We start from the raw sequence: 21,079 nt of genomic DNA on the forward strand, positions 1-21,079 counted from the left end.
AAGTCCAGATTCTTTTATATTTTTGACTTACAACTTTTTACCTTAAATTTTTGCTTTTTCTTTTAAATTAAAGTTTAAGATAAAATTCCTTTTCTTTTGCTTTTTAACCCAAATTACTTTGAACTCCAAGCTTTTCTTTTATTCTTATATCTCTCAGTAGAACATATACCTAGCTTTTGCCTTTTGCCTGATATATATATATATATATTTGCCAATTTAAGTCATAACTCATAACCAGATAATTAACTTATATTTAAAAATATATTTTTTTAATAAATCATTTTTATTAACATACTTTTTTTAATTAAGTGAAATAATGACATTTTATTGAAAAAAAATTATATAAAAAATAAATTATATAACTCATGGCAAATGCTTCAACAACTGGCTATTGCTGCGGTGGTTAAGAAAACTTTTTTTTTTTTATTTATACTTCGGAAATAAATTAATTTGCACTTCAAATATATTTATGTAAGTGAATGAGCTTGTTATTTTAATTTCTTTCTTTCATTGGATAAAAGTTATACGCATGCTTTTTGGGTTTCCTTTGCTTGCATGATGTTTGTTAATTTGGTTATCTTGTTATTCTTTATCGTTAGAGCATTTGCATTTCTATTGCCAAGGAATCAAGATCCACCTTTTAGAAAATCATATAGACATGCATTTCTTTTGAAAAATCCATATATATTTATAAAGAGAGATATAACAACCATCATTGCAAGAAAGACTACCTAGTAAAGATAAAGATCATCATTCTCAAAGTTTGCAACTCATAAAACACAGATCAAACAATGTACAAACAAAAACAACAAGATAAGAAGAAGAAGTACTACAAAACCCAATCAATTAGTTTGTCAGAGAAGCAAAACTAGAAAAGAAGCCACCCCCATCTCATCTCATGTCCCAAACAATCACCACCACAAGCTCAAAGCAAAACACATGATGACATCCAGCCCAACCACCACCTCCATTTGAATCCGATCCTTCCACCCTAACCCCACCGCCTGTAAAGTCATATAAAAATTAAAATAAAAAAGAAAAACAAAAGAAGGGGAGAGAGAACACAGCATTGTGCAGACCTGGGTCCCATCACCAGACATAGGCAAGGGGCGAATAGTAGTTGTGTCAGTCTCCCCGGTTGGGATAGGAACAGCAGGGTTGCTGCTAATGAATGGGATCCCATCTTCTGAACTTGGGGAAGGAGAAGGTTCATTGTTTGTGGTTGTTGGAGATGTAGTAACCCACCCATCTGAAGGTAAAGAAGGCAAGTCCCCGCCGGAACTCGGTGGTGGCGCGGCTACCGGTGGAAAGGCTTTGCCGGTGGTGGTGATGGTGGTGGAAGAGCTTTCAAGAGTTCTTAGAACTTGTTGCTTGTGGTTGAACAACACTAGAGAGTCTGCAATGTGAAGGACTTGAGTTTGTATAGAATGTGAGTTTATGATGAAGAGATGGAGTATGAGAATGAAGAGTACACAAGAGAGAGGTCTTCCTCTTCCTCTCATTGTTTGTGTGTGTGTGTGTGTGTGTGTGTGTGTGTGTGAGCTGAAAGATGGAAGAAGGGGAGGTGAAGTGGGGATGGGATATGAAGTATCTATTGTTATAAAGGGGTTTGCTTTTAATCAAAATAAGAGTGATTTGAAAAGATGATTACTAAATGAGTGAGTGATTATTATTCCATTGTAAAAAAGTCATGGTCTTGGATACAGAGAAGGGAGACGGAAAAGGAGAGGGAGGTACAAAGCTAGGCGTGATGGGTGTTTTGTCTGGATGTACAAAGTGAATCTATTGGGACTTAAAAATTTAAAATCAGGCCATCAAAAGATCCATACACACAAAACAAGCAAACAAGTGTAGGGTAGTGTTTGTTACAATATAAACAATGACTTACTGTTTTGATTTCTTTGATTCTTTTGCTTGGAAAAAGCATGGATACAAGAACTAATGGGTAAAGGAATTGTTTATACAGGTTATTTGGATAGTAATTTGAAAAACCATACATATGAAGGCTGGTCAATGGAAGATGAATGCCTCTAGGATGCTCTACAAAGATTACTCTTTAGATAATGATTCCGCTTGGTTCATCCTAAGAATGTCTTCTTTGTGAAGCAAATGAAATGCTCTACAATTTGGCAGTTATCAACTCTGATTCTTCACTAATAACTGCCGGAAAGAAACCAACATGCTACTTTGTTTTACTTCAAAAAATTATAGTGTAGAATAATCACTACCATGTCGCCGAGCAAGTTCTCCGAAGAACTCGCTGTGGTTTCCTTTTCTCAGTGACTGGGATCAGATTCTTCATCAGCTGCACAGTGTTCATGCTATTATTAGCAAAACTCTAGAACAAGAGAATTTTTTTGTATAAGAACTAACAAAAAGTTACAGATAAATGTATAAAACCAAGATCTATTGCTAGCGAAGAGTTTGTTCCTTTAATTAAAAATGATACCCAAAATATATTGCATATGATGCTGTATGGCATTAAGAAGCCTAGACTTGCAGAGGTGCCCACAGCTCATGAAGCCAAGGCAAAATAAGTCAGCAAACTGACATTTATGACCTGGATATGCATCATTACACCAACTTTGCATCCCCCAACAGGTGCACCTAACAATCTTCATTTATAGAGATGGTCTGATGACTTGATCATATTATGATATAGTGGAATTTTAGATCTTCTGAAAATGTCCCCAATGTTGCATCAGGTGATAAGCTGATTTCTATCTTGAGTAAAGATGGAAACACACATCTGAAAGCTCTTAAACAATCAATCAAAGAATCAAACAATCAATCAATCAATCAATCGAATAAAAGGTCCTGCAATGATAACTTACAGACAACAAGAAACCCAGCTGCGAAAAAGGACAATGGTCCCAGACTCCCAAACAATGTTAGCCAAGCTAGTTTTCACCACAAGTGCAGCTGGATTGGAACTAACTCTATATCAAGTTATCAACAATGGTTTAAACAAGATTAAAGTGGGTGACAACTGACAAGATATAAGTGAAAATGTCTGGACTTCAGCAATAGACTGCACAGGGTAATGGTCACTGTGAGTGGTGGACCACAGACTTGCACAGCCTTGAAATGCCCCAAAGATCATGAATCATGTTTTTGATGTAATGGCATGATATGAACAGTATGACAGAAGAAACTAAACAACAAACGTACACCTGTGAAAATTTTACTCAATGCTAGAAAAAAAAAATGCACAACCAACAGCATGAACTATTAAGCATTCTACCAAGGAGATCTAGTTCAGATTAGGCACCAATTGCACATGTATTAGAAATTTATCTTGATAATAAGAAGGTTGATTGTTTAAAGGCCTCGGAGTATTGGTTATGGCCATTGTTAGCGACTTGGGAAGCATGAATTTCATGTAAGAAAACCGCTTCCTCAGCATGTAAGTTAATAATGACATTGTCGCTCAACCTTCTCCAATGGACTCACATTGGTGGGTATCTTATACGCTAAACCACCCTATGAAAGGGAAAAAAAAAAGCATAGAGAAACATGATATATTATATTCAATACAACTAGACATTTATAGTGGAAAAACTCAATTGTCTTGTAAAAGCAGATCATTTCACTAGCATATATTCTCACTGACAACTTATTAATTTCTTACTGATAACTTATTAGTTTAAATTGGAAAAGGAACAATATTGCACCACATTCTCAAAATGCAGTGGCTATTTCATATAATTTCCAGAGTAATATTTGATACAACACAATCAGCAAATCATAGATGGCCTTAAAACTATTAAATAATCATGGACACCTAGACATGGAGAAGAACCAAATAATGGTGCAGTTACCATAAATTGTCCCCAACTTTATCACCCAAAAAAAAAGTAACTCTCCATGTCTTTCCAAAAAGGAGATGTGCTCAAGCAATATCACTGTTCACCAGCACTAAAGGCTAACCATATCACTCCAAACAAACCAATAATGCAATGCCAACTATTCAGTTAGTAATATTGGTATCTTATGTGCGTATACCTTCTTTTAATCTTTCATGATGGTCCTCACATCTACTTTCACGGTAATATATATATATATATATATATATATATAAAATCAAGTTTAGTTGAAAGTTTCATGCCCCAAGTTCATCTAGACAAACCTCAAAAAATAATTATAACACCAATAATGTTAAGCACAAACAAAGAACTCATAAATAAGGAACTGAGGAAGCATACACAGAAATAATTTATGGAATGATCACATTTACTAATCTATGTGCCAAATGAGTGTCAGGCCAGCCATTATAAGTTATAACCCATTTAAACCTAGTCCCACAGTTTGATGTGAATAGGAACTCAATTGGCAAACCAAATAAAATAAAAGCATATTTTTCAAAAACACAACTGCAAGACTGCATCTACTATTAGACATTAAAAATCCCAAAATCATATATAGTAGACAAAGAATGACAACCTAGTCAAAGGATCATCCATACCAACAAATCAACAATAAACTAAAAGGCAAGAACATAAATTAGTATAAATCAATGTAATACACTAAACTGCTTGCTTAATTAACTAGATGAAATACTAGCTTTAAGTTCATACCTGCTGTAACCTCTCTCTATTCTGCTCCTCCTACATCAAATTCACAACAATATGATCAAAACTATCCCACATTAAACAATCAAACATCAAAATTAACAATAAAATCTTTCCTAATTCTCTTAAATCTAGAATCAATTAGGACATAAAAATCAATCACCTCACACTCTACAAGATCAATCAATCAATCACTTATAAATATATCAATCAATCAATCACTTATAAATCACAATGAACACTGAAATAACAAAATTTAAAGCTCATTAATTAAATCAGTACCAGTTCTTTCAAAAGCCTGCCATTTTCCTCCTCTAACTGTGTCACCAATGTTTCAAGCTCCAAAGTATACGCCTGCCCAAATTCTATTTCTATCAAATCAAAAATTCAAACTGTCATCAGTTCCTCACCTGCTTCCTCTCTCTGGATCTCGCCGCCGATTCCCGGTTCTTGATCATCCGCTTCTGGCGCTGCAACGTGGCCCGATCCACCGGATCCATGGCCGACCTCTTCCTCCCCCTCCCACCCTTCCCCAAATCTCCACCCTCCTCCACCCCATTACCAAACCCTAGCACCTGATTCTCAATCCCCAAACCCACCGAATCCACCCCAAACACCGACCCCGCCATCGCCCTCACATCCTCCTCCCTCACCGCCCCAGCCCGCGCCAAAAAATCCTCCAGCGTCATCTCCCCATCCTCTCCCCTCCGTCCACCAGACATCTCCCTCCACATCTCCTCCACCGTTCTCCCCTCCACCGCCGTATCACCATAGATGTTTCGGAGAAGCTCATCCACGCCGATGGATCCAACACCCTTCGCCATGTGATCAGAGGTTGCTGCCGAGGAGGAAGAGGCCACCACCCTTGTCGAAGCCATAGAGAACAGCACCGATTAGGGTTTCCCAAAAGCCATGAGAGCTTGAGAAGTAGTGAGCTTTCGAGAACGTCGTAGATGAGAGCTTTGGGATGTTGCTATAAATGGCAAACTCGTCGGGACCCGCCTCCGATCCGGTGTTGCCGTTTTGGGGTTGACTCGGTTTGCTCTACCTCTCCTCACCATTTTGGTGGGAATAAGTGACCTTTCACCTTCTCTTCACGAATTTTTTGCTTTTTCATCCCCCAAACCATTACTTAATTACATTTATATCCATACATACATACTCATATTATATATATATATATATTTAGAATTTGGATGGAGTGGACTCGGTTCTGAGATAACTACCGTAGTAGTGAAACCAAGATATGATTCATTTTTAACCATGAGTTTATAAATTTTATTATTTATTTATTATATAATTTAGAGATAGATTGATAATTACTTTTAAAAAATTCATGCGAACCATATTAATGGGATCAAATTATTATTATATTATTATATCAAATTTAAGGTTTTTAGGTGGGATTAAATTTATACAATAAAATTGGAATAATTTTAGAACCAGGTATTTAAAAAAATTAATTTTAAACTAGAAATGAATGGTTCATTGTGAGTGTATATAATGTCAAGTTACATAAATATTGAAGCAATAATACTAATGTAAATTTATGAGTTTATCAGGCATGTTCAAATTTATTACATTATTGTCATGTCATGACAAAAAAAATATAAATATCATATTAGAATTATAAAAAAAATGTGTATATTTTGAATAATAAGTTTTGACTTGATTTTTTTTTAAAATTTTAGAGACCGGACCAACCAATACCTCTGCTAATATTTTATTGTTGTCAGAAATAATTTTAATTTATCCACATTTAAAAAAAAATAATATATCAATGTCAAGCAATAAGCATTAAAAATTAGAAAGTATCAGCCAATAAGATAATTAAAAAAAAAAAACATGCCGGCAATTATTGATGTTTGAAACTCTTGCACTTGGTTTTCATGCACATTGCCGGCTTTGCACCATGTAGAAGGTGCATGCACTTAATTTAGTGTAAGGTTAGACATATGATTAAATTTTTCTTCAATATATTGAACTTTAATTAAATTAACGTGAGATTTTAACCTTAATTAAGAATCTAACTAAATTCTATCATGAGAAAAATAATGAGGTGAAGAAAATCAGAATTACAGACGATGCACGTTTGTAGTATGATGTTGAGTGTAAAGGACTTTGAAGCATAATACCTATGTATTTATAAAAATACTTCATAATTTATATGCATGTATCCCTACTATATATGATTCCTGTTGTACAAATTAAATACAAGAAGATTAATTATATATATACATATTTAATAAAATAGATAAATTACAACTTTACTTATTTATTCTAGATTTTAAAAAAAAAAATTGAAGATTTTATTAAAAATAAATAAATAAATAAACTAGAGATCTCTGTATCCAACTATACTAAATACAACTATGGATTATGTTGATTGAGTTTATTGCCTTTTTGATGATATTTTTATTGCATGACCTTATGTATTTTGTTTTTTTTTTATTTTTGTAAATGTTCAATTAATTTTTGTAAAAAAAAATAGATAAATCACATTCATTGCAAAGTAAATGTTCAATTAATCACTTTTTGGTGGTTAAATGATTTATCATTTTTTTTTAAATAAATCCAACAACATCATGTTTGAAACTAATTAATCAATGTTTCATGAAACATCTTCACTTGCTTGATTACTGTCTCAATACATTGCTTTTCAACACTATCAACCAAACAGAACCAACAAAATACAAATTATAAACTAGCTATGAGAATTACTACTGCAAAATTTGGTTGGAAATATTTAATTTGTTTATTTCATATATAATATTAAAAATATTTCATGGTTCTATGAATTTAGAACTTAAATTTATGTAACTTAAATAAAGTAAATACATAGATGAAGAGATGAAAAATCTGAAATCATGATTTTAACTATATTTTTAGAAACCTAAAAAACATGTATGAGTTACAAGAATATTATAAAATATAGCACCCATAAATATATTAAAATTAAATAGCATGCCGGCAAGCAATTAATTGATGCCTTGAAACTTTTGCACTTGATTTTTTCATGCCCATTAGGGACTCTTTGTCAATCTAGATAATAAACACAATTAACTAATAGTTAGATAACAGATTAATTAACTTATCTGAATAGTATCTTTCTTGAAAGAATATATGATTTATTTTATTACTTGGCAATGTAACATCTGATTGTTGTTCCTGTCTTAATATTTTCAACACAACTAGTTTCCTTTATTTTGCCCAAAACTAATTTAGGACAAATGTTATACTAATTTGGCATGCATTTTATCAACTTTATTCATTTTATTAAAAAAAAAAAAACTAATTTGGCATGTACTAATTTGTCATATACTAATTTGGCATGCGCTAATTTGGTTTATTCACTTTATATATTTTTTTAAAAAAAAAACCTAATTTGGCATGCACAAACTGAACAATATGATCCAAAATTATTTTTTTAATATCATTAACTTTTCTTCTTGGAGTTGATATTATTGTCATCTTCGCTTCCAAGACTAACATTACATTTTATTTAAAAAAACATATATATATATATGATAATCAAAAGTGGAAATTGCCAAAAACACCTTGTAAGTTTGCAATATTGCTAAAAACACGATTAGTTTTTGCACTCCTCAAAAACCCCTTCCTTTTGAATACTGATGATTTTTTTTAAACCCCCAAACATCTAATAGTGATTGATAGAGTTAATTTGGAATTTTTTTGGACTGAAATTGTCCCTTGCGTGGGAAGTTGTGGCAAGTGTGACGAGGGTTTGACTATAATGCCCTTTAGGGTCTGATGAGTTTTATTTGAAAATAAAAGCTTCATTTAAAATATGAGGTATGAGGTTCTTTTTTTAAAAAAATGAGTTTCCTGTTTAAAAAAATGAGTTTTCTATTTAAAAAATGAGTTTTTTTGTTTAAAAAAATTGAGTTTTTCGTTTAAGGAATGAGTTTTTCGTTTAAGAAATGAGGGTTTTCGTTTAAAAAAATGAGTTTTTCGTTTAAGAAAATGAGGTTTTTTGTTTAAAAAAATGAGGTCTCTGTTTAAGAAATGAGTTTTTTTGTGGTGTATTTATCACCCCAAAAATCATTTATTGCGGTTGAGGTTTGGGCCGATGAGACAAAGCATGCGGCTCACAATCAGCGATCACGTTGCATGAAAAAAATGGGATTTCAAGTTCGAGAGAAAAAGGTCGCAACCTTTCGATGCCTTCGCTCGATGACGAGGAGCATGCGGTCTTCCCGAGGTCGGCGGCGAAGAAGATGAAAAGAGATGAGGTCGACGGCGGGGAAGGCGATGAAGGCGAAGACGAAGGCGGCGAGATCGAGCGCTCATCGGCAGCCGCCCTCCCTCCGTTCTCGTCGCCGACTTAGGCACCATGGATCGAAACCCGGAATGATTCCTAACCCTAACCCTATTGCTATCCATGTTGCGGTCTCCGCGATCGAGAATGGTTCCGTTCAAGTTCGACCCGTCTTATCCGAGCGTCGCCACGAAGACCTCACCACTCCGACCGCGAGGAGCGTCGCCAGCCGGATCGCCCGATCTGCGATAAAGATTTCTCCTTTAAGACCCCACACGAGCGAGGCCACGCCGAGATCGCTCGCGGGATCTGGAGCTCGGCACTCAGCGTTCGCGCGAGATCGTGACGATGAGATACTCGATGTCCCTACTCGATGAGGGTCTGCTTTTAAAAAAATAAGCTCTCTGTTTAAGAAATGAGTTCTCTGTTTAAGAAATGAGTTCTCTGTTTATATGCTTGTTTGTCTTTGTTTAACTATCGATGTTTCTATTTAATATATTGCGTTTATGTTTAAAAAAGTGCTTAAATATCGTTGTTTCTATTTAAATATGTACGAGTGCAACCTTTCGATGCCTTCGCTCGACGACGAGGGAGCATCGCGGTCTTCCCGAGGTCGACGAGCGAAGAAGATAAAAGAGATGAGGTCGACGGCGGGGAAGGCGATGAAGGCGAAGGCGAAGGCGGCGAGATCGAACCCTCATCGGCTCCACTTCCTCTCTCCGTTCCGTCGCGACTTAGGCGCCATGGATCGAAACCCCGGAATGATCCCTAACCCTAACCCTATTGCTATCCATGTTGCGGTCTCCGCGATCGAGAATGGTTCAGTTCAAGTTCGACCCGTCTTATCCGGCGTCGCCATCGAAGACCTCACCACTCCGACCGCCGAGGAACGTCGCCAGACCGGATCGCCAGCGCCTGATAAAGATTTCTCCTTTAAGACCCCACACGAGCATGTCAGCTCGAGATCGCTCGCCCGGGATCTGGAGCTCGGCGCTCAGCGTTCGGCGAGATCGTGACGATGAGATACTCGATGTCCCTACTCAATGAGGGTTTCTGTTTAAAAAAATGAGGTCTTTGTTTAAAAAATTAGCTCTCTGTTTAAGAAATGAGTTCTCTGTTTATATGCTTGTTTGTCTTTGTTTAACTATCGATGTTTCTGTTTAATATATTGCGTTTACGTTTAAAAAAGTGCTTAAATATCGTTGTTTCTATTTAAATATGTACGAGTGGCCAAGATTAATTGGTTTTATATCCAGGATTAATTTATCACGTAAATATTTGTTTTTCTGTTTAAATATTAATGTTTTTGTTTAAAAAATGAGTTTTATGTTTAAAAAATGAGTTTCTGTTTAAGAAATGAGTTTTTTGTTTAAGAAATGAGGTTTCTGTTTAAGAAATGAACTCTCTGTTTAAAAAAATGAGCTCTCTGTTTAAGAAATGAGTACATACAAAAAGGAATGCAAAAAAGAATGAAAAAAATGTATGCAAAAAGGTTTAAGGGCAATGATGGAATTTCATAATGCAGGGGGTAAAAAGGAAGTGAAACAATAAAGGAAGGGTTGTCTGAGGTATGCAAAACTCACAGGGGCTGTTTGGGAAGTTTTGAAATTATCGAGGGGTAAACAGTAATTTTCCCTAATCAAAATCATATACTTATTATATATATATATATTTAAAAATTAGATAAATCATAAATTTATTTTTTTAAAAAAACAATATAAACAGTAACAAACAAATGAAAGATAAAGCAGAAGGCTCTCACCAGAGGTGAGGCTTAGAATAACCAGAAAAAGTAAACCAACAGAAACAAAAGTCACCAACCTAGTTGACGAAAGCCACCGTCTGGGAGCACAAGCCTACTCAGGCTGACAGGAGGAGTAACCAGTTATGGCACAAACATAATACTAATCTATACATACTATTAAAGTAGATGTATAATCTACTCCGAGAGCGTTTCAAAAAATAATTTTAATTTTTTTATAATATTTAAGTTTTTATTTATATTACTTATAATATTAATTTTTGAAAAACATTAATTAAACCTAATTATTTATGCAATAAATGTTCATAAGGCTTTTGAAATTCAAAGTATAAAAAAGTTTCAAAACTCCTCACAAAATTTTAAAAACTCCGATGCAAACCTCACTTCGGAGGACCAAACACACCCTAAACCAAAGTTGAAGGCTAATGAATAATGGCATATATAAGATGGGTGAAGTCCTTGCAAATAGGCAATACGGTATCAAACTAAATATGAATGTTTTGAAACGTCAGATGGGCCCAATATACATGGGCCACTAACAGCTTGCACTTGAATCACTTGAAGTTGCTAATAAGCTTCACAAGCCCTACAATGACTTCCAAACGTACATCCCCTTCTTCTTCTTCTGTAAATTTAAATAGACAACAATCTTATTAGAAAATCTTTGGTCAGCTTTAAAACTTAGCATGTGTTTTCAAAATGAGTTTAGGCACTATGTATCAACAGAACAAGTGTGTGAATGAAGATATATTATTATTGTTGGAGAGATAAAATGAGCTTTTATATAGCGTTAGTGAAAATAATTTTTACTTAAATTTTTTGTGTATTCATCGCAGAGCTAGCTATTTCAAGTTTCTTAAATATACTGGTTGGAGATAAACAAGAAATCTCTACCAGTGCATTAGCAGCTAGGTATTATTGAAAATTGATTGAAGATACAGGTTGAAAAGAATCGGAAGCAGTGAAGTGAAGATTTGGATGTCTGAAGCTAAGAAATGAGACAATTCTGTTAACTGTGTTTTGTTCTGCTGCTTTAGTTTGATCAGAAGGGTAATGGAGTCATTTCCTGTGTTTGAAAAACTAGTACTATCGTTGGCTATTAGGTGGAAAGTAAATGAATGGTGCAGATATGATCTGTCAAGATCTTTGGTATAAGTTCGAGGCAATTCAGGCTTGAGTGGTGAATGTGGTCAAGTGCAGACGCGTGTGTTATGGCTCAGCCAATGTATCACATTGGATACTGAAGTTTGTGTGTAAAATATAAAATTAAGAACTGATGTTATGTTTTCTAAAGTGATGGTTTTTTTTTTTTTTTTTTCTGAAACTCTTTTGTACCTCTGTGTAATGAATATTTAATCACAACAGGCTATGGATCAACAAGGAACAATCAAAATAGCAAAAACAATGCATAGATCCAATAATTTTCTGGATTTCCCCTATCATTGCTCAACTAAATTCAATTCATTCATTCTTCTTAAGCAATTAAAAACCTCAATCCTTTAGATCTATATCTCCAAGTCAGTAAACAACAGCAGCAATAATTATCCAAGAAAATAACAAGCAAATACTAAAAGAGCTTCCATAGATCAGTGAGTTTTAGATTCAAAACAATCTCATAAGATCATACATTTATTTGCAATTAAAATAAGAAGATAACCATCTGAAGATACAATTGGTTGTTTGTTCCTTCTTTATACATATTTGATACCAAATGATGCTCCAATATTTGGGCTTGGCTAAGGTGCTCAACCCCTTAAATTACTCCTGTGACATCTAGGATGAATGATCATTTTTTATGATTATTTTCTGAAGGTAGGGTGACTGGTACTTGCTATTTGTCTACTATTGTTTTTTTTATATAGTGCTCATAGATTTAAATCTATGACTAAGTATGGGATATATATTATTATTTGTTAATGACAGGTGTTGCCATGTTTATGTTTTGGTTTTAGTTTGATCAATATTTTATTTTTTTATTTAAATCTTATTACTTACTCTGATATTAATATTTACGTAAATAAACCTCCACAAAGCAATTGACATATGCTAGATTTTTTTGTCAACCTGTGATCTATTCTATACTTTTCAAAAGATTTTGATACTAATGCATTTTAGAAAAAAATGGGGCTTCTTAATTTCCATCCTTCTTTCCTTTCCAATCAACTACCCTCTAATATAAACAGACTTCTAGTATAAACTTGTGTTAGTTTATATAGCAATCAAGCTTTAGTATTTTTTTCTTTTTTTTATAAAAAAATTAGGTTCAGGTTCATATACTCCACTGACTTTCCTGAAATAAATCAAGTGCCATTCAACCCCATGCATTGACTTTAAAATATTTTACAAACAATGCACAAGCTTTATTAGGTTGCTGTTCTTGAAAGAAGATCTGCATTAAATACAGACTATTTAATTATCAAAATAAAATCACACCACCATCACAACAAGATCTAGCAAAACATAAAATTGATATACAAAAATAATAATAATAGTCTAATCCATTGAAGACTTTTTTTGCCAAGCCTTAGTCATCCACAAGAATATATATATTAATAAAGATTTGGCTTGGAATTCCTCATTTTCAAAACAAAGAAAAACATGGATCAAGATAACAAGTTTGAAGATGAAAAGGATATGATCCATGAAGTGGTGATAATTGGAGCAGGGATTGCAGGACTTGCAGCTGCCTTAGCACTAAAGAGAGTGGGAATCAAGAGCCTAGTTTTAGAGAGATCCAGTGAACTTAGAGCTTTTGGCACTGCCCTTCATATCTTTCAAAATGGATGGAGAGCACTTGAAGTTCTTGGAGTTGCTGATAAGCTTGACAAAACCTACAATGATTTCTTAACGTATAACACCACTGCTTTCTTTATTTCTATGTATAGTATATATATATATATATATATATATATATATATATATATATATATATATTCATCTTGTTAGTTATTTTAAATGGTTTCATTGCAGAAATATGGCAAGTGTTTCAAATACAGAGACTGGGAGTAGACAGTATGTTTCTTCTTCTGGTGCAGGAGCAGATAGGTGTGTATGTATACATAATACATCTGTGGATATTGTATATATTCCATTAATTTTTAGGCTGATTTTTTTATTTATTTATCTTTTTGGGAAAGTTTAGTTCGGTGACGTTGAGGATAAGACCTATACATAGGAAGTTATTGTTGGAGACTCTTGCTGAAGAATTGCCACCAGAAAGCATTAAATTTCTTTGCAAGCTCTTGAAGATAAGATCTGAAGTTTTGGAAGACTCTTCCACTATTTATGTTCTTTATTTAGAGGATGGTTCTGTTATTAAAGCGAAGGTAAGAGTCTCTTTGTTATGATTTTTTTTTTTCTTAATTTTATTTTTATAAAATATTTTCTATATTTATGAAAACATATTTGTTAGTGCTAATTGTTATGGAAACTAAGTTTGAGAAATAAACACATAAACATATTTGTTATAAAATATTGATGATCAAAGAATTAATTAATAGTTATTCACATATTTTTTTTTTAATAAAATAGGTAAATTATAATTTTATTGAGAAAAAGCAGATTGTTATATTCAAATATTAATTAAACAATTTTAAAAATAAAATATATAATTTACTAAAATAATTTATGTAAGGATAAAAACATTTGAGTTGCCTATATATTATTTTATTTTATTTTATTTTTTTACAAAGTGGATAAGACATTTGAGGCATATGCACTATTGAGAATTGATTGTCCATCTCGTGTGCAATATATATATATTATTTTAATCAACTTATAATTTAAATATATGACATTAATTTTGATAAATTTTATAAAAATAAAAATCAACTACTTATTGTTGTATAATGATTAAATAAAAAAAAATTAAAAGTCATGATTTTTATTAAAATCAATGATTTCTTGATCTATTGATATCAAATCCTTTGTATAAAGTATTCGTGTTTTTACCAAAAAAGTGGATTTAAACTTCAGTTCATGCAGGATAATTGCATAAGTGTGTTAAAGTAGTATAAAAAAATTATTTAATAAAATAAAAAACATTCTACATCGATAATTTATGGTGTTTCTTAAACATATGAGTTTCTAATTAAAATGTGTATCCAAAATAGTCTCCCTTTTTTTAATTTTAATTAAAAAAAAAATGTATAACAAACCAATCCTAATTATTTATACTTGTTCCAATTTAGGTAATTGACTTTCACACAATATTTTATATGTATTATATATGTGATATAAATAATACACAGGTAGTGATTGGTTGTGAAGGTGTGAATTCAGTGGTGGCACAGTGGTTGGGACTCAAACCACCAATTAGTTCAGGGAGGTCAGCTGTCCGTGGAGTAGGCCTATATCCACAAGGACATGACTTTAAGAAGGAACACCAGCAATTTGTTGGAAATGGAATGAAGGCTGGCTTTATTCCTATTAGCAACACTGAAATCTATTGGTATCTCAACAAAGCCTCCACCTCACAAGGTAGTCTCATACATGCATATAATAAATAAATCTCTTTTCCATCAATTTATTCATATAATGTTAAATATAACAATTATTTCATGTCTTTACAACAGACCAAGAGATGGCAAGAGTTCCAGAGATGATAAAAAGTGAAGTAATGGAGACAACCAAAGAGTTCCCACTAGAGTACAAGCAAGTAGTCAGCCACACTGATCTATCCACACTAACCATAGCACCATTGTTGTTCAGAGTTCCATGGGACATTGTCTTCGGGCCGAGCCACCGTGACTGTGTCACGGTCACCGGCGATGCCTTCCATCCAATGACACCGGACATCGCGCAAGGTGGCTGTTGTGCACTAGAGGATGCAGTTGTTCTTGCTAGAAATATCGCAAACACGCGACACAATGTGAGTCATGGCATCGAGATGTATGTGAAGGAACGGCGGTGGCGCGCGGCGAGGTTGGTTGCTGGTTCGTATATTGCCGGCATGCTTGGACATTGCAAAGCTAGTGGAATGCTTGGTTCGGTGTTGGAGAGTTTCAGGAACTCTGTGTTCAATTGGATTTTGCATTCCAAGTATGGTAGCCTCAACTATGACTGTGGGGCCTTGCCTGTTGCTGCTAATAGCAACCTTGAAGCAAAGTTCTAGTCTGAACCTAGTTAATTAGGAAATACATGATTAATAACTGTTCTAAGAATAAGGTTTAAAACCATGGTGTTAATTTGTTGTATGGGTCCTCCTGCCAAAGTGTCATGTACTGATAATTAAATACTCACTTATCATGATTGATTTTATATTAATATTTGATCATCAGTAGTTATCTTATTCTCAGTCTCCTCAGCTAGCACACCAAAATTGACCAACAAAAAATAAAATACAAAATCATTGATCACCCATAATAGCAACTTAATTAGTCATATGTATAAATTGGCCAGCAAGAAAGCCAACACCTTCCAAGAAACATAGTCTTAATTTGCCAGCCATCAAGCTTTAAAAAAACCACTACCATTTTACTGATAATTTAATAACACTCCATGTGTGTATGTATATATATAAAGCAAGAACTTCAACCTTATTGACTCAACAGCAACAAGAAGAACAATGGAGGAGCATGATGTAGTGATAATCGGAGCTGGAATTGCCGGACTAGCAACTGCTCTAGCACTGAAAAAGATCGGCATGCAAAGCATAGTGCTCGAGAGATCACATGATCTTCGCACTACCGGCGCGGCGCTCACCCTCTCGTCCAATGCTTGGCGAGCTCTTGATGCTCTTGGTGTTGCTAACAAGCTCGCATCCCTCTATCAAGCCTTTCAATTGTATGGCTTATTAATTCTAAATCCTGAAAACTGAACCCATTTAATTACATGATATGCCTTGTTTTTCAATTCAATCTTTTTATTTCAGAGGACATGTCACAAATCTCATCAATGGAACAACCCAAGTTATGTCCTTCACTGGAACCATTGACAGGTAAATATATATATATATACATATTGCTGCTATTCTTTTAGCTCAAATTATACAATCTATCAATATAACTGAAAAGAGATCATTGTTTAAAATTTAATTTTCAGTGGAGATATGGGAGTAAGACCACTTCACAGGAAAGTATTACTAGAAACTCTTGCTAATGAACTCCCACCAAACACTATCAAGTTCTCCACCAATATCACTTCAATCAAAAGCCAAGACCAAGACATCACAGTGCTGCACTTGCAGGATGGAAGTGTTATTAAAACCAAAGCCTTGATCGGTTGTGATGGCGTGCATTCGGTGGTGGCGCAGTGGCTCGGGCTCGCAGCGCCGGTTAACTCCGGCCGATCAGCAGTCCGTGGTTTGGCCGTGTTCCCTGCTGGTCATGGTTTCAAACATGAAGTTCAGCAATTTGTTGGAAATGGTATCAGAGCTGGTTTTGTGCCAATCAATGATACTGAAATTTATTGGTTCATCACTTCATGTTTCACTCCAAGAGGTTATTAATTATTACCATAATTTAATCTTTTCCATTTCAACAACTGTTCAAAACAAACAATAGCTCACATTTCAAATTTTTATTTAACTTTTTTTTTGCTGTTTAATTAAATATATAGAACCAGAGATGGCAAGAAAGCCAGAGCTAATCTTAAAGGAAGTAACAGAGCACTTGGCAAAAGACTGTCCAAAAAACTTCCATAACGTGGTCCAGCACTCGGAACTCTCAACGGTAACATGGGCACCATTGATGTTTCGCGTCCCATGGAACGTGCTCTTCGGACCGGCGTACGGCAGGGCGATCACGGTGGCCGGAGATGCTTTCCATCCAATGACACCTGACTTGGGACAGGGTGGTGGTGCGGCACTGGAGGATGCTGTTGTGCTCGGCCGGTGCTTGGCGAGCTCGCCGGGAAACATGTCGAGTGGCATGGAGAGGTACGTGAAGGAGAGACGGTGGAGGGTGGCCGGACTGATCACCGGCGCGTTCCTGTCCGGGTGGGTGCAGCAGGGTGGGAGTGGGTGGAGTGGTTGGATGGTGAAACTCTTTAGAGACCATTTGTTTTATAGGTTTGTTCAGCCAAGGATTGTGAATGCTGTTCACTTTGTTTGTGGGGTTTTGCCGGAAAAGAGTTAGTGAGGAAGATGGAGATTTCTTTGTTTACTTTGTTGTTTTTTTTTTATCTATTTGTTTGGAAACTTTTGATTGCATTCAGGTGTTTGATGAGATGAATATCAGAAAGTCAAAGCTTTTATGTTTATATATATAATTAAAAAAAAAGCAATAAGTGATTTTTTTCATAAATGTTTAAATAAATATATCTTTCTACTGCCTTTGACCATATGGTTTGACTTTGTTAAATAGTTCCCTAAGCACATCTAAGTTGACCACAGCATCAGAATCTATCAAACTTTCTGAAAAACATAAAAGAAACAAAAGCAAAAATTGTTAGCACTACCAATTTCGTCAAGAATTGAACTTGAATTTTCCAACAGGAAAACCTATCTCTCAAGAAAAACATATTATAGTCATAACATTGCAAACCATTACAGGTCAAAAAGTTTGAATTGAACATGAAAAGTTTATATAAATCATAAAGCAATTTAACTACAGATGAAGAAGAAGAATAAAAAAAAAACAATGGGGGAAGTGCATGAGGTAGTGATCATCGGAGCAGGGATTGCCGGACTAGCAACTGCAATTGCATTAAAAAAAGTAGGCATTCAAAGCATAGTTCTAGAGAGATCACATGAGCTCCGTGCCGCCGGCGCCGCCATCACCCTCTACCCAAACGCATGGCGAGCTCTCAACGTTCTTGGCATTGCCAAACAAGCTCACATCCATCTATAAAACTTTTGAAACGGTACTTCACTCTGAAACTAATTAAACTTTAAACACATGAATTCATTTTTCAAAACAATTTTCCTTCAATGTATGTATATATGTGCAGGGGCTATGTGACAAACCTCATCACCGGAGCAACCCAAGAGATGTTCTTCAAAAGAAAAATTGATAGGTATATATATATACACACATGTATATTATTGCTATATGGTTTTAGCTCAAACCATGCAATCAATTAAATGTGATGGAAATTATAAAGAGTTAATTTGTTTGATATTGTCAGTGGAGATATGGGAAGTAGATCAGTTCATAGAAAAGTATTACTAGAAACTCTTGCTAATGAACTCCCAGAAAACACCATCAAGTTCTCCATCAACATCACTTCAATCAAAAGCCAAGGACAAGATATCACAGTATTACATTTGGAGGATGGAAGTGTCATTAGAACCAAAGCATTGATCGGTTGTGACGGAGTGCATTCGGTGGTGGCGCAGTGGCTCGGGCTCACAGCACCGGTTGACACCGGCCGGTCAGCTGTCCGTGGTTTAGCCGTGTTCTCTGGTGGTCATGGTTTCAAGCATGAAGTTCAGCAATTCATTGGAGATGGTGTTAGAGCTGCTTTCTTAGCTATGAATGAGACTGATGTTTTTTGGGGCATTACCACCAGTCTTACTGCCAGAGGTTCATTCTTAGTCTTCATCTCAACATATAATCTATGTTTTATACAATTAATAATTAAAATATTATTATTTTTTCTCTCCGAAATTAAATACAGATGAAAAGATGGCAAGAAAGCCAGAGCTAATCTCGAAGGAAGTAACAGAGCACTTAGCCAAAGACTGTCCCGCAGAGTACCTTAACGTGGTCCAGCACTCAGAGCTCTCAACGGTAACATGGGCGCCGCTTATGTTCCGTGTCCCTTGGGACGTGCTGTTTGGCAGGACGCACTGCGGTGCTGTCACGGTGGCCGGTGATGCATTCCACCCAATGACGCCGGACCTTGGACAAGGTGGCTGCGCCGCCCTCGAGGACGCGGTGGTGCTCGCACGTTGCTTGGCGAACTCGCGGCACAGCATGGCTAGTGGCATGGAGATGTACGTGAAGGAGAGGAGGTGGAGGGTGGCAGGGTTGATCACCGGTGCGTTCCTTTCAGGGTGGGTGCAACAAGGTTGGAGTGGATGGAGTGGGTGGATGGTGAAGCTGTTTAGAGACCATTTGTTCTACCGGTTTGTTTGGCCGAGGATTGTCAATGTTGTTCATTATGATTGTGGGGTTTTGCCGGAGAAGGAGAAGACTTCTTGAATTTGATGATGGAGATCTCTTTGTTTTAAGCTGAAAGGTTTTGGACCTGTGATTTGTTTGTATTTGATGTCTTGCTCTAGTTTGTGATTGATCTTTTAAGCATGTTTGGTACATGATGTATAATATACTTTGAAGGTTCATATAAAGATATAGTTTTAATTGAGAAAAAAAAAATTGAAATATGCAATCTTCTTCTTTTAATTGCAAAAGTCATTTTGGTAATTCAACAAAAGAAATAATGGCCAAGAGTATAGCCATGTGGTTAGGTACATTTTTGCCCATGCGAAGACATTTATCTTTTAATTCCAATCCAAAGCATGGTAAATAGGGTCTCCTGTAATAAGTGCCGACAGTAAATTTTTTGTGCACAAAATAAGGCTGCATAATATATTTAACACACTCGCACATAATGTTTTTACTGACTTATCCGTCACTTAGTTAAAAAATAAAAATAAAAATAAAAAAATGGTTCTCAGTTAGAGTATAATTAATAAGTTCCTAAATGTTCGATAAATTGCAATACAAAATTCTACATTTATTATTCAAGTAATAATAATTTAATTGTATATTGTTAATAGTCATTATTAAACTATTGCTAATTAATAGTTTTTTTAATAAAGAGACAAATCATTGTCTTATTAAAGAAAAAACATTATTAATTAATAATATATAAATATATTGGTTCATATAAATATAAATATAAATATATTTAATAATATAATTATTAGTACATCAATCATGTTTATTGTATTTAACAGTATATATACGATAATATCAATATTTAATTATATCAAATATTATGTAAATTATAGTAATTAATAGTCATTGCTCTTAAACTCATTACTATATAATATATTATATAGTTATCTAGTATCAAGAGTATATACAATAGTATATTTAATATTAATAGGTATAATATTAATATACTAATTTTTTGGTATATATATATATATATATATATATATATTAATAAGTATCTATTTATACTATTAATATTCATACATTTAATAAAACAATCATTAATATGATATATATATATATGGGGGAAAACTTTAATTACTGATATGGAATCGTTCATTGTGCACTGTTCATAAGTACAGTAAATATCATTCATTTAGATACGGAATCATTTATTGTGTAATTTTTTTTTAATAAAAATAGATAGATCATATGAATATCCGTAGATTTTAAATCTAGGCACATTCTGTTATTTTTTTAATAAATTATGATCTATCTATTTTTATTAAAAAAAAATTACACCCAACCAGAGATAAACAAATGTTGTATCCAAAACATTTCTTGAATATATATATATATATATATAAAGTCAATCATACAACCAACAATCTTTGGTTTGTTCTGTTATTTTATTTTAAATTAT

At 34.3% G+C, this 21,079-nt stretch overlaps 4 protein-coding genes across 6 annotated transcripts; 3 read left to right on the top strand and 1 right to left on the bottom strand.

The window, feature by feature from the left end:
* Positions 1 to 685: 685 nt before the first annotated feature.
* On the bottom strand, positions 686 to 5,639 carry LOC120270468 (bZIP transcription factor 12-like). Of its 3 annotated transcripts, XM_039277488.1 has the most exons (6): positions 4,982 to 5,634; positions 4,854 to 4,925; positions 4,578 to 4,607; positions 2,229 to 2,305; positions 1,080 to 1,396; positions 686 to 1,004 (listed from the first exon to the last, which is right to left on the bottom strand). In XM_039277488.1, coding segments are annotated over exons 1-5 (648 nt in total). In that variant the 5' UTR covers positions 5,450 to 5,634; the 3' UTR covers positions 686 to 1,004; positions 1,080 to 1,395. The 3 variants fall into 3 exon arrangements, with proteins under 3 accessions (XP_039133422.1, XP_039133421.1, XP_039133423.1); XM_039277487.1 differs by having other exon boundaries at positions 1,080 to 2,305; XM_039277489.1 differs by lacking the exon at positions 4,578 to 4,607 and having other exon boundaries at positions 1,080 to 2,305; positions 4,982 to 5,639.
* Positions 5,640 to 13,210: 7,571 nt separating this feature from the next.
* On the top strand, positions 13,211 to 15,801 carry LOC120270733 (monooxygenase 3-like). The gene is made up of 5 exons (XM_039277806.1): positions 13,211 to 13,461; positions 13,583 to 13,657; positions 13,755 to 13,938; positions 14,863 to 15,091; positions 15,187 to 15,801. The coding sequence occupies exons 1-5, from the start codon at positions 13,211 to 13,213 to the stop codon at positions 15,723 to 15,725; spliced, it is 1,278 nt and encodes a 425-aa protein (XP_039133740.1). The 3' UTR covers positions 15,726 to 15,801.
* Positions 15,802 to 16,144: 343 nt separating this feature from the next.
* On the top strand, positions 16,145 to 17,715 carry LOC120270690 (monooxygenase 2-like). Its single transcript, XM_039277762.1, has 4 exons — positions 16,145 to 16,396; positions 16,485 to 16,550; positions 16,655 to 17,052; positions 17,171 to 17,715. Exons 1-4 carry the CDS (start codon positions 16,179 to 16,181, stop codon positions 17,686 to 17,688), a joined length of 1,200 nt encoding a protein of 399 aa, XP_039133696.1. The 5' UTR covers positions 16,145 to 16,178; the 3' UTR covers positions 17,689 to 17,715.
* Positions 17,716 to 18,686: 971 nt separating this feature from the next.
* On the top strand, positions 18,687 to 19,720 carry LOC120270734 (monooxygenase 2-like). The gene is made up of 2 exons (XM_039277807.1): positions 18,687 to 19,077; positions 19,172 to 19,720. Exons 1-2 carry the CDS (start codon positions 18,687 to 18,689, stop codon positions 19,696 to 19,698), a joined length of 918 nt encoding a protein of 305 aa, XP_039133741.1. The 3' UTR covers positions 19,699 to 19,720.
* The last annotated feature ends 1,359 nt before the right edge of the window (positions 19,721 to 21,079 follow it).

The sequence above is a fragment of the Dioscorea cayenensis genome, chromosome 10 (assembly GCF_009730915.1).
Source record: "Dioscorea cayenensis subsp. rotundata cultivar TDr96_F1 chromosome 10, TDr96_F1_v2_PseudoChromosome.rev07_lg8_w22 25.fasta, whole genome shotgun sequence".
NCBI lineage: Eukaryota > Viridiplantae > Streptophyta > Magnoliopsida > Dioscoreales > Dioscoreaceae > Dioscorea > Dioscorea cayenensis.

Excerpts from the sequence above, each read along its gene's own strand:
- LOC120270468 (XM_039277487.1), bottom strand. The coding sequence starts at position 5,449 with ATGGCTTCGACAAGGGTGGTGGCCTCTTCCTCCTCGGCAGCAACCTCT. Across the intron at positions 4,926-4,981 it reads GATCCAGAGAGAGGAAGCAG|GCGTATACTTTGGAGCTTGA; the intron begins GTGAGGAACTGA and ends GAATTTGGGCAG. Across the intron at positions 2,306-4,577 it reads ATAGAGAGAGGTTACAGCAG|CTGATGAAGAATCTGATCCC; the intron begins GTATGAACTTAA and ends AACACTGTGCAG.
- LOC120270733 (XM_039277806.1), top strand. The coding sequence starts at position 13,211 with ATGGATCAAGATAACAAGTTTGAAGATGAAAAGGATATGATCCATGAA. Across the intron at positions 13,462-13,582 it reads ACCTACAATGATTTCTTAAC|AAATATGGCAAGTGTTTCAA; the intron begins GTATAACACCAC and ends GTTTCATTGCAG. Across the intron at positions 13,939-14,862 it reads GTTCTGTTATTAAAGCGAAG|GTAGTGATTGGTTGTGAAGG; the intron begins GTAAGAGTCTCT and ends AATAATACACAG.
- LOC120270690 (XM_039277762.1), top strand. The coding sequence starts at position 16,179 with ATGGAGGAGCATGATGTAGTGATAATCGGAGCTGGAATTGCCGGACTA. Across the intron at positions 16,551-16,654 it reads TTCACTGGAACCATTGACAG|TGGAGATATGGGAGTAAGAC; the intron begins GTAAATATATAT and ends TTTAATTTTCAG. Across the intron at positions 17,053-17,170 it reads TTCATGTTTCACTCCAAGAG|AACCAGAGATGGCAAGAAAG; the intron begins GTTATTAATTAT and ends TTAAATATATAG.
- LOC120270734 (XM_039277807.1), top strand. The coding sequence starts at position 18,687 with ATGGGAAGTAGATCAGTTCATAGAAAAGTATTACTAGAAACTCTTGCT. Across the intron at positions 19,078-19,171 it reads CACCAGTCTTACTGCCAGAG|ATGAAAAGATGGCAAGAAAG; the intron begins GTTCATTCTTAG and ends AATTAAATACAG.